The sequence below is a fragment of the Hypanus sabinus genome, chromosome 3 (genome assembly GCF_030144855.1).
Source record: "Hypanus sabinus isolate sHypSab1 chromosome 3, sHypSab1.hap1, whole genome shotgun sequence".
Lineage (NCBI taxonomy): Eukaryota > Metazoa > Chordata > Chondrichthyes > Myliobatiformes > Dasyatidae > Hypanus > Hypanus sabinus.
This window is the reverse complement of record NC_082708.1, coordinates 151926958-151941155: the sequence shown is the minus strand read 5'-3', so window position 1 is coordinate 151941155 and position 14198 is coordinate 151926958. Positions and strand designations below refer to the sequence as shown.

General features: G+C 39.9%; 1 protein-coding gene across 1 annotated transcript in view; it reads left to right on the top strand.

Moving 5' to 3' along the window:
* The window catches only part of LOC132390939 (uncharacterized), a 122799-nt gene that overhangs the window by 104064 nt on the left and 4537 nt on the right, over window positions 1-14198 (top strand). Inside the window, exons 42-46 of the mRNA XM_059963474.1 lie at window positions 597-701; window positions 5704-5841; window positions 6176-6342; window positions 6640-6706; window positions 10817-10902. Of these exons, the coding sequence (XP_059819457.1) occupies window positions 597-701; window positions 5704-5841; window positions 6176-6342; window positions 6640-6706; window positions 10817-10902 (563 nt within the window). The remainder of the gene's footprint in view (window positions 1-596; window positions 702-5703; window positions 5842-6175; window positions 6343-6639; window positions 6707-10816; window positions 10903-14198) is intronic.

The following is a 14198-nucleotide window of genomic DNA, read 5'->3' as shown; positions in this document are numbered from 1 at the left end:
CTAACTACTGGATGCCACCGTGCTTGTCCAAGCACTATTACATCAGTAAAGCTGAAAAGAAATTCATAGCTTGTTGGGATCCAATCAGCCCTGGAGTATCTTGTGAATGATTTTCCAATAAAAAGTTATGAAGAAGCACTTCAAAGGCTGCAGTATACAAGATAATTGCCAAGCCTTTGTGTGCTCATTTTGTGCAGAGTATGTTTTCTACATGACAACCACACTCCTTTTGCCATAAAGCTCTTTGGTTTGCTCTGAGGTCATGATGTGGGCAATGTTCTTACCATCACACAAGAAACACAGAATTAAAAAGTAACTTTTCATAATGTACAAATTCTTTAAAACTCAGTCAGGATTGTAAACAAATGTTACACTGTATGTACCATGGAAAGAAAAATAGTGGTGCTCTATCATTTTATTTCTTCACTTGTCTATTGGAATAGTCTATTAGAGATCAACTACTTTTCATCATTTATCAGGTCGTTACACCACATGTATTTTATTTCCAAATGCATAGTAGTCTTGATTTACTTGTCTCTCACTTTCTGCCTGAATATTTGCAAACCTTTTCTCAGGAGTGAACTCATTTATTTCAGGATGCCATTAGAACTGAAGTGAATGTTTCAAGAACAGCAGTTCTTCAAGACTTAATAGACTGGCACAGATCTCACAATGGACTTGAGTACTTTACAGCACTTAAGGTATGGAACTGTTTTCTCTTCGGCAACATTTCGAAAATCTACTGATCAAAGATTATGGAGCTGTACAGCCCGGAAAGTGTCTCTCTGGCCCATTATGTCTGTCCTGACTTCCTATACTAATTTCACAACCACTGCAATACTTGGGTGGGAGGAACATGTCATTATGACTCACATAGAGATTTCAATACAGATAAGAGATAAGAAAATAGCAATAGAAGGTCAAGTTTTGTAGACCCGGAAAAGGAAAACTTAATACATGACTAATTTGCCTTCAATTGCCTAATCCAAGTATGGTTCAAAGGCCGTTGGCAGTGGTAGGTGACTGCAGAGGTGGAAGATGTTGGAGAGATGGGGAGATAACTGTATCAGTACCAACAAATGAATTTAGTCTTTATTTGGAAGTATTCTTATTTTATGAATTAACTTGATCCAAGTTAGAAATTACTGAAAGAAATCTCAATGGAGCACACATCTTATTAAGAGACACCAAGGAGTAAAAGGGCATAAGCTACTGCTACAGGGTCATCACTAACAAGCAGAATTGATTACAGTGTGACATGTTTGGCATCGTCTATGCAAATGTAATTGTAGACATTATTGAGGAGAAAGGTGACCAAAATGTTCTGAGAATTTTCAAACTTTTATCTACTATTACAATGGACAACAAATTTTTTAAAAAGTGTTGCTTCCTCAGAATTTTTTTTTGTTTATGATAGACTGCTTGAAGATGAATAGAAATATAATTTCAGACTACTTGTATCATGTAGGAATTCGGAGAAAGAATAAATTAGCTTTTATTGAATATAATGTGTTTAATTGCATAATGGTGTTGATTTTTTGCAATAGTTCAACTAAGTTAAAAATATTTTGTTAATGATTTTCATTTGTACTCAGTGTCTGAGGCTTCTCGCTTAAGCGTCCAACAATAATTCGCCAGCATTGATGGATTCCAGTTGCCCTGGTATCTTCTCCATTATCGTGCAGGGAAGAAATCTCATTGGAAATGCAGAAAATGAATCTTTAGTGACATGTTGCATTTCATGGTTTTATATGCTTGAAGCATGCTTTCAACCAGCTGAATGTAGTTTGGTGCTCTGTAGATGCTGAGAAAAATTTCAACAACTTCCTTGAATGCCTTCCACGTGATTTTCTCCGGTCCCGCTAGAAATTCTTCAAATTGCCTGTCATTAATGACCTATTTGATTTGTGGACCAACAAAAATGCTTTCCTTAATTTTGGCATCAGTTATTCTGGGAAGCATCTGTCTCAAATATCAAAAGCCTTCATAGAAATTTTTGTGCCTGGTGATAGCAAATTCCATCTTTACAGTCCTGAACCCAATAATTATTACTAAAACCTGTCTTGCCATGCAGCAGCTGCACCACCTAAGCATGCCTGGAGAAGATAGGAAACTTTTCAGCTTACATTGTAGGCAACATTTTAATTGATTTGAATTATGAATAAAAAATAATAAACATAAGTGATATCAAAAAAATGGTGCATGATAGGGAAATTTCATGGTGATTTTCATGATCAGTAGGCCAAAAGATATACCTAAAGGTATTCAGGAAGAAAAAACCTTTGTTGTCCAGTGTTATTGGCATAAGAGGGGAGGATTGTTTGCACCAGCCACTACAGTTTACACAGTTAACTTTGGTCCAACAATTTGATTTTAAGGAGAATATTTTCCCCATTGTAAGTGGAGTCATTTGGGCCAAAATCACACATATTTTCCATTTGTGGCAAGAGGAAACTTTGTTCCAAACCTAGGCGATTAGTTGTTGAGGAAATTCCAGCATATTCCAAGATTTTTGATACGTTAAAATGTACTTAAACAATTACTAATTAAACCAATATACAGCATCAACATGATAAGAGCCCTTGGTATTACAGTGAAAGTACTAGCATGGACAGAAAATTGGCTGACTGGCAGGAGGCAAAGTGTGGGAATAAAGAGGGCCCTTTCTGATTTGTTGACAGTGGAAAGAGGTGTTCCACAGGGTTCAGTGTTGGGACCACTTCTTTCCACATTACTTGTTAATGATTTGGATGAAGGAATTGATGGCTTTGTGGCCAAATTTGCAGACAATACAAAAGATAGGTGGAAGGAAGGAAGCAGGGAATCTGCAGAAAGACAGACTGGAGGAATGGTCAAATAAGTGGCAGATGGAATATAGTGTAGGGAAGTGCATGGTTATACACTTTGGTAGAAGGAATAAAGGCATGGTCTGTTTTCCAAATGAGGAGAAAATACACAAATCAGAGGCGCAAAGGGACTTGGGATTGCTCGTGCAGGATTCCCTTGCAGGTTGAATAGACGGTAAGGAAGGCAAAAGCACTCATTTTGAGAGGACTAGAATATAAGAACAAAGATGTCATGCTGAGGGCTTTTAAGGCATTGGTTAGACTGCACTTGGAGTATTGTGAGCATTTTTGGGCCCCTTTTCAAAGACAAGATGTGCTGGTATTGGAGAGAGTCTGGAGGAGGTTCACAAAAATGATCCAAGGAATGAAAAGGTTAGCATATGAGAAGCGTTTGATGGTTCTAGGCCTGTACCTGCTGAAATTTAGAAACATGAGGGGGGAATCTCATTGAAACCAGTGGAATATTGAAAGGCCTAGACAGAGTGAGTGTGGAGGGGATGTTTCCTATGGTAGGGGAGTCTAGGACCAAAGGGCACAACCTCAGAAGAAAGGAATTTGAGGTGAGGAATTTTTTCTTTAGCCAGATGGTGGTGAATCTGTGGAATTCACCAAAATACTGAGTATATTTAAGGCAGAGGTTTATTTAAGGCTAATAAATCAAGTGTGATGGAATGACAAAGCAGACTTGATGGGGTGAGTGGCCTGATTCTGCCCCTCTGTCTTAAGGTCTTGTACTGTAACTCTTACATCAATGCCTCAGCAAATGAAGGCAAGCATGGCAAATGCATTCTTCATTACACCATCCGTGGCGCCACTTTCAGCAAATTGAGAACTTGCAGCCGAGGTCCCTCTGTGGATTAAGGCTGATAAGATCGCTGACATTTACTCTTTATGCTCTACTGGAAATGGACTTTTCAAACTGCGTTATTTCTTATTTGTTTGGAAGACATTTTATCTGCCACTGCTCTGCCTAACTTGACAGTTGATCTGTGCCCCACTGTATACTTCTTTTTCATCTATAACTCACAAACTTTTGTATTGTCGGCACACTTAATAATTCTACTCCTGCATTCTCACCTTGTTATTTATATGGCACAAAAAAAAAGGGTCCCAGCATGAATCCCTGAAGTACACCTTATTACAGATTTCCAGTCAGAAAATCCACCATGGTATATTGTCTCCAACCTCCAAACTAAATGTGGATCCAATATACCAACATGCCTCATGTCCCTAGTCCTTAAACTTCTGGTCTAGCCTACCATGCAGAATCTAGTCAAAAGCCTTGCTGAAATCCATATAGACATTATCTCTCACACTGACTGAATGATTGATTTTTAGAATACCTCCTCAAAAACATCCAGTTTTGTGAGAAATGATGACTTTGTTATTTGGATTCAGAATTGGCTTGCTCATAGAAGCCAGAGGGTCATGATAAATAGGGCTTATTCTGGTTGGAGGTATTATGTAGGAATCCATACTGAACCTCTGCTGCTTGTGATATATAAATAACTTGTTAAATATGGATGGTTTGTTTGGTAGGTTTGGAGATGTCAAAAAAATTGGTGGCATTGTGTATTGTGTAGAAGTTTGCCAAAGGATACAAAGGGTTATAGATCAGTTACAGATATGAGTGGAGAAATGGCAGACGTAGTTTAATCTGGACAAATGTGAGATGTTGCACCTTGGAAGATCAATGTAAAGGGAAAGAACACAGTCAACAGCAGAACCCTTAACAGAGTTGATGCATAGAGGGATATTGAAGTCCATGTCCATAGCTCTTTGAAAGTGCAGCATGCTTGCTTTTATCATTTGAGGTAATGCATGAATGAGTCAGAAAGTTTTATTGTAGCTTTATAAACCTCCAGTTGGGCTGTGACTGGAGAACTGATTTCAATTCGAGTTGCCTTATTATAGGAAGATATAGAGGATTTTGAGAAGTTGCAGACGAGTTTTACCTGGATGCTCACTGAATTAGAGTGCGTAAGTAGAGCTTGGACAAACAAGGGTTATTTTCTCTGGAGTGGTGGTGGCTGAGGGGAGACCCGATTTTATATAATTGAGAGAAATAGGTTTATAACCAGTATCCTTTTCTCAAGGTCAAAATGTGTTTAACGTGATAAGGGAAAAGTTCAAAGAAGATAAGTGAGCAAGTTTTTTTTTACAAAGCAAATGTTGGGTGCCTGAAATGTTTAATGTGGAAGTAAATGTGATAAAGGCATTTAAGAGGCTCTTGGACGGGCACGTGAATATGTAACTAATAGAGGATATGGACTATGTGCAGGCAGAAGGGATGTGTAATTAGGCATCCTTAGCTTAATTAACTTGGCTTAACATTGTAGGCCAAATGACTTGTTCCTGTGCTGAACTACAGTATGTTCCAATTAAAGTATTTTAGCTAGTTTTCTGAGAGCTCACTCATGGCTAAGGCAGTTACAAAGACCACCAACAGAATCCCAACAGTCTCCTCTCTTGCTTCCTTTAGCATTCTAAGATAGATCCAAGATTTCCTCCTTCCTAACAGACATGCTTCAGAAAATCAGCACCCACTCCCTTAACTCTGCAGCCTCCACATCCTCTTGCTTGATGTATACCAATGAGAAGGATATATTCAGGACCTCGCTAACACATATAGTTTATCCCTTTGGTTCTTGAGGGACTTACTCTTTCCTTAGCTACCCTCTTGCTTCTAATGTACACAGTGTAAATGTTTTAGGATTCTCTTTACTGTAACTTGCCAAAGCCATAAACTAATTATGGTTAGGAGATAATGAACAATGTCTATGAGGAGAGGAGTCAATGATATCAGAAGGCAAACATTGAAAATATTAATGCTTCAATCTTGATTCTATTATTTCAGGTTACCTTTTGTAATGAACCATGCTTTGGTCATGGGGTGACACAGGAATTCTTCACTCTTTTCAGCGAGGAGCTCCAGAACGACGAAAGGATATTTAGTAATGAAGAGCAATCTAATTTGCTGTGGTTCTCTAATAGGGTAAGAAATGCTATATCAACTACTGAACATATGCAGATGCAAGTGTCATCTGTGAATGCAGCTTGACTCATCTTAGTTGGTTTACTTTGGTTCTGGAGTAGTGTTGCCATGAATCAAACAGCTTTTTAGTTCTAAAGATTCGCTAGCCTTATAGGAAGTTTGTTGGAAGTGAGATGTAACCCTGCACCAAAAAAAAGAGAAAAGCATTGGGGAAATGAAATAACATTGTTCAACATCAATCATTGCTGAGAATGGTTCTTTAGTCGATCCACTGGATAATATCAGGGCCTGAGGGCATAATAAGATTCTAATAGTTTTGTATTAATATTCACAGGAAACTGAAATGAAGGATGTATTTAATCTGGTGGGAAATCTGTGTGGAATTGCTCTGTCGGATAATTTTGTTTCCAACTTTCACTTCCCTTTGGCATTGTACAAAAAATTGCTCCATGTGCAACCAACACTGGAGGACCTAAAGGAGCTCTGGCCAACAGTAGGAGCGTGAGTGAAATCAAATCTACTTGCATTTTTATCCTTAATTCATCTCAACTTTACAAAGAAATTTTCCCATCCATGCTACCTGTGGAAAAGTTACTGTCCTTTTCCAGGTTCTACAGAGAATAATGATGAATTGCCTATAAAATAAGAAGTTAACACTCTGCTTCATAAATAGTTTACAATTAATGAAAACTGATACATTTACTAAAGCTATTTCCACAAACTTATGTCTACCATTAAAAGGAACAATCCAGAGATAACTTCAGTTTTCAATGTCTGCATCTTTGTTCTGCATTGCAGGTCACTCCAGGATATTCTTGACTATGAGTATGATGACTTTGAAGAAAAGCATTGGATATATTTTTCAGTAGGTTTACTCTTATTTTAAATAACCAATGAACATATTAATTTCATACTGAAGTATAAAGTTCAAGCCAGTAGGTACTTTAGGGAATAAATCAGCCATTCTAAAGCAGTTTGCCCTGTGTGTGACTCCAGACAGCACTGATTGATGCTGAAACTTCCCAAATCAGAATGAAACAGAGTGGACCATCTCTCATCAATACTAGCATTGAAATTAGATGTGGAAATTATCACAAACAATTCAAGAAAATCTTAAGTTCTCCTCATACATATCTGGTGACTGGGAAATGGCATTCAGCTTGAGAGAACTTCCCCCTTAAATTAGTTCAATAGTTTCATGTAGTATCAGAGAAAATATACAACATACAACCGCAAACATCCTCAAAACTGAAGAAAAACCCCAAAGAATGAATGACAGAAATGTAAGAACTCCAAAGCTCCCTACCACCTCCCATGCATAAGCAGCATCAAATCCTCCCCTTCCCCCTCGCCCACTTGTTCTAGCATAAAGAATCATCATTCCCATCACTTGTCATGCAAGCCACAGCAAAGTCCCCAAAGGGAGACCATGATCGACAGTACATCAAAAACTAACTGTTCACTCTGACAGGCACTGTCTCTCACTAACAAGAGAGAGACAGATATAAGATACAGGAGCAGAATTAGGCAGTTTGACCCTTCGAGCCTGCTCCGCCATTTCATCATGGCTGATCCAATTTTTCTCTCAGTCCCAATCTTCTGCCTTAGCCCTGTATCTCTTCAGGCCCTAATGAATCAAGAACTTATCAACTGCTGCCTTAAGTATACAGTATATAAAGACTTGGCATCCATAGCTACCTGTAGCAAAGAATTCCACAGATTCACCATTCTGGCTAAGGAAATTCATCCTCATCTCCATTTAAAAGGACGCCCCTCTATTCTGAGGCTGTGTCCTCTCATCTTAGACTCTCCTGCCATAGGAAACATCCTCTCCACATCCACTCTATCATTTGATAGGTCTCAATGAGACAACCCATCATCCTTCTCAATTCTAGTGAATACACACCCCGAGCCATCAAAAACTCATATGACAAGCCATTCAATCCTGGAATCATTTTCGTGAACCTCCTTTGAACCCTCTCCAGTTTCAGCACAGCCCTTCTAAGATAAGGGTCCCAAACCTGCTCACAATACACCAAGTGAGGCCTCATCCTTGCTTTTATATTCTAGTCCTCTTGAAATAAATACACTGCATTTGCCTTCCTCACCACTGACTCAAACTGCAAATGAACCTTTTGGGAATCCATCACAAGTCTCCCAGGTCCCTTAGCACCTCGGTTTTTTGTATTTCCTCTCCATTTAGAAATGTCAACCCTTTCATTTCTTCATCAAAGTGCATGACCATGCATTTCTCAACACTGCATTCCATCTGCCATCTCTTTGCCCATTCTCCTAACCTAAGTCCTTGTGTCGCTTCTCTACTTCCTCATAACTACCTGTCCCTCCACCTCTCTTCATATTGTCTACAAGCTTTGCAACAAGACCATCAATTCCGTCATTGACATATAACGTAAAAGAATCGGTCCCAACACAAACCCCTGTGGAGCACCATTAGTCACTGGCAGCCAGTCAGAAAAGCTCCCTTTTTTCCCACTCTTTACCTCCTACCAATCAGCCACTGCTTTATCCAGGCTAGAGTTTTTCCTGAAAAAGTATGGGATCATAGCTTGTTAAACAGCCTCATGTGTTGCACCTTGTCAAATGCCTTCTGTAAATCCAAGTACACAACATCAACTGATACTCCTTTGTCTATCTATTTTATCATGTGCCTCCAAGTACCTTGAGACCTCATCCTTAAAAATCAACTCCAACATCTTCCCAACCACTGAGCTCAGACTCACTGGCCTATAGTTTCCTTTCTGCTACCTCTCACCCTTCTTGAACAGTGGAGTGAAATTTGCAATTTTCCAGTCTTCCAGAACAATTCCAGAATCTAATGATTCTTGAAGGATCATTACAAATGCTTCCACAATCTCTTCAGCCACCTCTGTCAGAACTCTGGGACGTTCAGGTGACTTACCTACCTTCACACCTTTCAGTTTCCCAAGATCCTTTTCCCTAGTTATGGTACCTTCAATACTTCATGCCCCCTGACACCTGAAACCTCCACTCTACTCCTAGTGTCTTCCACCATGATGATTGATGCAAAATACTTAACTCAGTTTGTCCACTGTTTCCTTGTCCCCTATTATTACTACCTCTCCAGCATTGTCTTCCATCAGTCCAACATCCACTCTTGCTTCTCTTTTACACTTAATGTATCTGAAGAAACTTTTGGTATCTGCTTTAATATTAGTGGCTAGCTTACTTTCATATTGAACCTTTACATTCTTAATGACTTTTTTACTTGCCTTCTGTTGGTTCTTAAAAGTTTCTCAATCCTCAATCCCCACTAAATTTTGCTCTATTATATGCCCATTCTTTGGCTTTTGTGTTGGCTTTGACTTCTCTTGTTTACTACGGATACGTCATCTTTCCTTTAGAATACTTCTTCCGCTTTGGGATGTATATGTATATCCTGTGTCTTCCAAATTGCTTTCAGGAATTTCAGCTATTGCTGCTCTGCCGTCGTCCTTGGCAGTGTTATTTTTCAATGAATTCTGGTTAGCTCCTCTCTCATGCCTCTGTAATTCCCTTTACTTCACTGTAATACTAATATATCTGATTTCACCTTCTCCTCATATTTCAGGGTGAATTTGATCATATTATGTTCACTTGCCCCTAAGGCTCCTTTTATCTTAAGATCGCTAATCAATTCTGGTTCATTGCACTACACCCAATCCAGAATATCTAATTCTCTAGTGGGCTCAACCACAAGTTACTCTAAAAAGCCATTTTGTAGGCGCTCTAGAAATTCCCCCTCCTGAAATCTAGCACCAACCAGATTTTTCCAATCTACCTGCATGTTGAAGTCCCCCATGACTATTGTAACATTGCACCTTTTGGCATGTGATTTCTATTTCCCATTGTAATTACTAACATCTGCCTCAAGATCACCACTCTGATTATGTCCACTCAAACAATGGCTGGTGCACTTGCCACTGCCTTCCTTTAGTTTGCTCTTGCTAAGCAATCCCATAAGCCTATTAGTTGCTGGTCAAAGCTCTTTTCGCTGTACAGACCCGCTGCTGTTTTTTATCCTCGGGTAGTGGACCTGATTGAAGTCCCCTCCTCTCGACAGTGGAGACAGCAATTGTTATTTTTGTGTTACAGTCAGTCTTAAACACTGGTTTTATTTCAAATTCTCTGACTCAAGAATGGGTAGCAAAATCTCCCTCACCATCAACAGAGAGAGGATTGATTGATTACTGAGTGCAGAATCCTCCAATGGCCACTCTCGCTGTCTTCAATGTTCCGGCTCCCGCTATGCTTCAGCTTGCAACACCATCGAGAATTCGTGTCCATAGGGTCATGCAAGGCCCTAAAGTCACCCGACTTCAGGCCAAACCTGGACATACCGAAAAGGGGCTAATTTGCAAGTTCCAAGAAGAGGAACATGCCATCGTACAAACCACTGTCAAGCAGCAGCCCAGGATTGTCATACCAGAATTATTCAACAGATCTGCAGCACTTTTTCATCTCAAACCTGAGGTTAATTCTTGTCCCACTTACTAGAGATTGAGGAAGATGTATTAGAACCCTGGGAGTGCTTAACATTATTGGTAAGGCAAGAGAGATCCCTTTTGCTTCTCAATGGCCTTAGGCTGTGTGGTTAGCCATTTCTTGAAAACCTACATAATCTTTTCTTGAAAAGTAACATTCTTTCAAACTCTTCTGTGGTTTTTAATTGCACCTCTCCTCTATTAATGTTTTTCCCCTTTGAAGTGATCTATCCCTTAGTCTGCACTCTCAGGCATGACAAGATTAGAGAGCAAGCCTGCAATGTTCAGCTTCCCAGAGACAAACCGATTCGGGAAGAGATTCAGCTATAATGAGTTGAATTGATTCATGTGAATTTTGTTAGCAAAAGAATAGAGAAGCATGGCGAAGTCAAGATTTTTGAATTTGTTAAATGCTGTGGAGAAACCAACAAAAAATGGAATCACATCATGTAAATTTGTGGGGTATTTTGCAGGTACCCAAAGAAACGGAGGACGGAACATACGTTGAACATGAACTGATTGCTGATGGTGCCAACGTACCAGTTCAAAAGCATAACAGGTATGTAAACTACATTAGTAGAAACTGTTCAGGTCACAAACAGAGCTGGTGGAGATGGGGTTAGGGTGACAGCCTCTCCCACACACCCAACCTCAGATATTAGAATCATGGACAGGCACCTGACAACCACCTGGTTGTAAGTCTACTGTTGTAACAGTAAGCCACAAGTTAACTTCACCTCACCACCCCCATATGGAAAGCTAACTCTCGCTGGTTCAGGTGGATTGCTAAATTAATCTGACTTTAGAGGCAACATTACAGCTGCATTTGCAGTAACATACAATTAAACATGGATGCTTGGACCACATTTATTTCATGCATTGATGTGTATTAGCCAAGGATGGCTACTTAATTCAAAAGTGTGCATTAGAACTCTCCTCTCTCATCCAGTTTTCTCCCAAACCCTGTGTCTTGTTGTGTGACCTGTTGTGTTAATAGTTTTACCAATTACAGGCTCACTGTTCATCCTGAACTATTACGTTCAGCAGATGACACCCTCAGAGGAATTTCTCATGAGAACCTTCTGATGAGGATAGATTATCCACATTACTCAATTCCCTCCCAAAAGAACTTGTCCGTTGAACTGATAGGATTGCTGGGATTGTCCGTAAGGGTAGCAAAGCAGTTAGCACAATGCCATTACAGCTCTGGGCTTTGGAGTTCAGAGTTCAATGTTGTTTGTGAGGAGTTTGTGCTTCCACCCTGTGAACACGTGGGTTTCTTCTGGGTGCTCTGGTTTCCATCTACATTCTAAAGACATATCAGTTAGTAGGTCAATTGATCATTGTAAATTGTCTTGTAATTAAGATAGGGTTAAAAGGGTAGGTTGTTGGGCCAGAAGGGCTTGATCTGCACTGTATCTCAAAATTAAATACATGAATAGAATGAACCTTTTATAATTCATCAAAGTTCAAAGACTGAATTAGGTACTCCATTTACAGAGGGAATGACCTGAAATTTGCCTATTTACTTGTTAATTTAATTTCTAACTTAAGGTTGGGATCTGATTGTCCTGGACTCCAGGTGAGTGGTTCAGTTGCATACCATATATTTCCAAAAGCAGATTTGCTTCTATGAACCAGATGGATCAGAACAACAGGTTATTTTCCAGTGGATATTACTGAATCTGCTAGATTCATACAACAGACTTTTCACTGGGCCCAGTTTTTTGAACTCACTATCCTGATAATGCATTACTATTAAACTATTTAGTTGAAAGAAGCAATATCCACTATTTTAAACACACACATTCCTAACTTATAGTTAGTAATTGATCCAATAAATTTTAAAGCAAATATATTATCAAAGTACCTCTGCCACCAAATATAACCGAGATTCATTTTTGTGGGAATTCACAGTAAATACAAGCATTGGGGTGAGTGAAGTTATACCTTTTGGTACAAGGGCCTGATAACTGTTCATGAAACTGGTGAAGTGGGTCTTGAAGCTCCTGTAACATCTTCCTAATTGCAGTAGCAAGAAGAGAGCATGGCTTGGATGGTGGGGTCTCTGATGATGGATGCTGTTTTACTGCGACATGCTTCTTGTAGATGTGCTCAATGGTGTGGAGGGCTTTCCCATGAGGGACTGGGCCATACCCACTGCTTTCTTTTAGGACTTTCCATTCAAGGGCATTGGTGTTTCCACACCACGCTGTGATGCTACCAGTCAATATACTCTCCACCATACATCCTGAGAAGTTTTTCGAAGTTTTAGATGACACGCCAAATGATGACCCTGTGATCTCTATCTCAGAGGCAAATGTTAGGCTGCCTTTGAAGAGAGTGAACTCTCACAAGGCGGACGGTCCCAATGGAGTACCTGGTAAGGTTCTGAAAACCTGTGCCAACCAACTGGCGGGAGTATTCAAGGACATTTTCAACCTCTCACTGCTATGGGCAGAAGTTACCAAAAAGGCAACAGTTATACCAGTACCTAAGAAGAATAACATGAGCTGCCTTAATGACTATTGCCCAGTAGCACTGACATCTACAATGATGAAATGCTTTGAGAGGTTGGTCATAACTAGACTGAACTCCTGCCTCAGCAAGGAACTGGACACATTGCAATTTGCCTATCACCACAATAGGTCAACGGCAGACGCAATCTCAATGGCTCTCCAGACAACACAAACACCTATGTCAGGATGCTGTTCATCGACTATAGCTCAACATTTAATACTATCATTCCCACAATCCTGATTGAGAAGTTTCAGAACCTGGGCCTCTGTACCTCCCTCTGCAATTGGAACCTCGACTTCCTAACTGGAAGACCACAGTCTGTGAAGGTTGGTGATAACATCTCCTCCTCACTGATGATCAACATTGGTGCACCTCAGGGGTGTGTGTTTAGCCCACTGCTCTACTCTCTCTATACCCATGACTCTATGGCTAGGCATAGCTCAAATAGCAACTATAAACTTGCTGATGATACAAACATTGTTGGTAGAATCTTAGATGGTGACAAGTGGGCGTATAGGAGTGAGGTATGCCAGCTTGTGGACTTCAGGAAGGTTAACAGGAAGGAACACATACCAATCCTCATAGAGAGATCAGAAGTGGAGAGAGTGAGCAGTTTCAAGTTCTTGGGTGTCAAGATCTCTGAGGATATAACCTGGTCCCAACACATCGATGCAGTTATAAAGAAGGCAAGACAGCAACTATATTTCTTTAGGAGTTTGAAGAGATTTGATACGAATACACTCAAAAATTTCCAGAGATGTACCATGGAGAGCATTCTGATGACTTCATCACTGTCTAATATGAGGGAACTACTGCACAAGACCAAAAGAAGCTGCTGAAGGTTGTAAATTTAGTCAGCTCCATCTTGGGTACTAGCCTACAAAGTACTCAGGACACCTTCAGGGAGCGGTGTCTCAGAAAGGCAGCGTCCATTATTAAGGACCTCTAGCATCCAGGGCATGCCCTTGTCTTACTGTTACCATCAGGCAGGAGGTACAGAAGCCTGAAGGCACACACTCAGTGATTCAGGAACAGCTTCTTCCCCTCTGCCATCCGATTCCTAAATAGTCATTCAACCGGTGAACAGTATTTATTTATTTACTTCCCTTTGTTCTATATTATGTATTGCATTGAACTAACTGTTGTTGCTAAGTTAACAAATTTCACGACACATGCTGTTGATAATAAACCTGATTCTGATTCAAATCTTCGCAAACTTCTAAGTAAGAAGAGGTGTCGCAATGCTTTCTTTGTAATTGCACTTGTATGTTGGTCCAAGTACAGATCCTCTAAAATATTAACACTGAGGAATTTTAAATTGTTCACCCTCTCCAC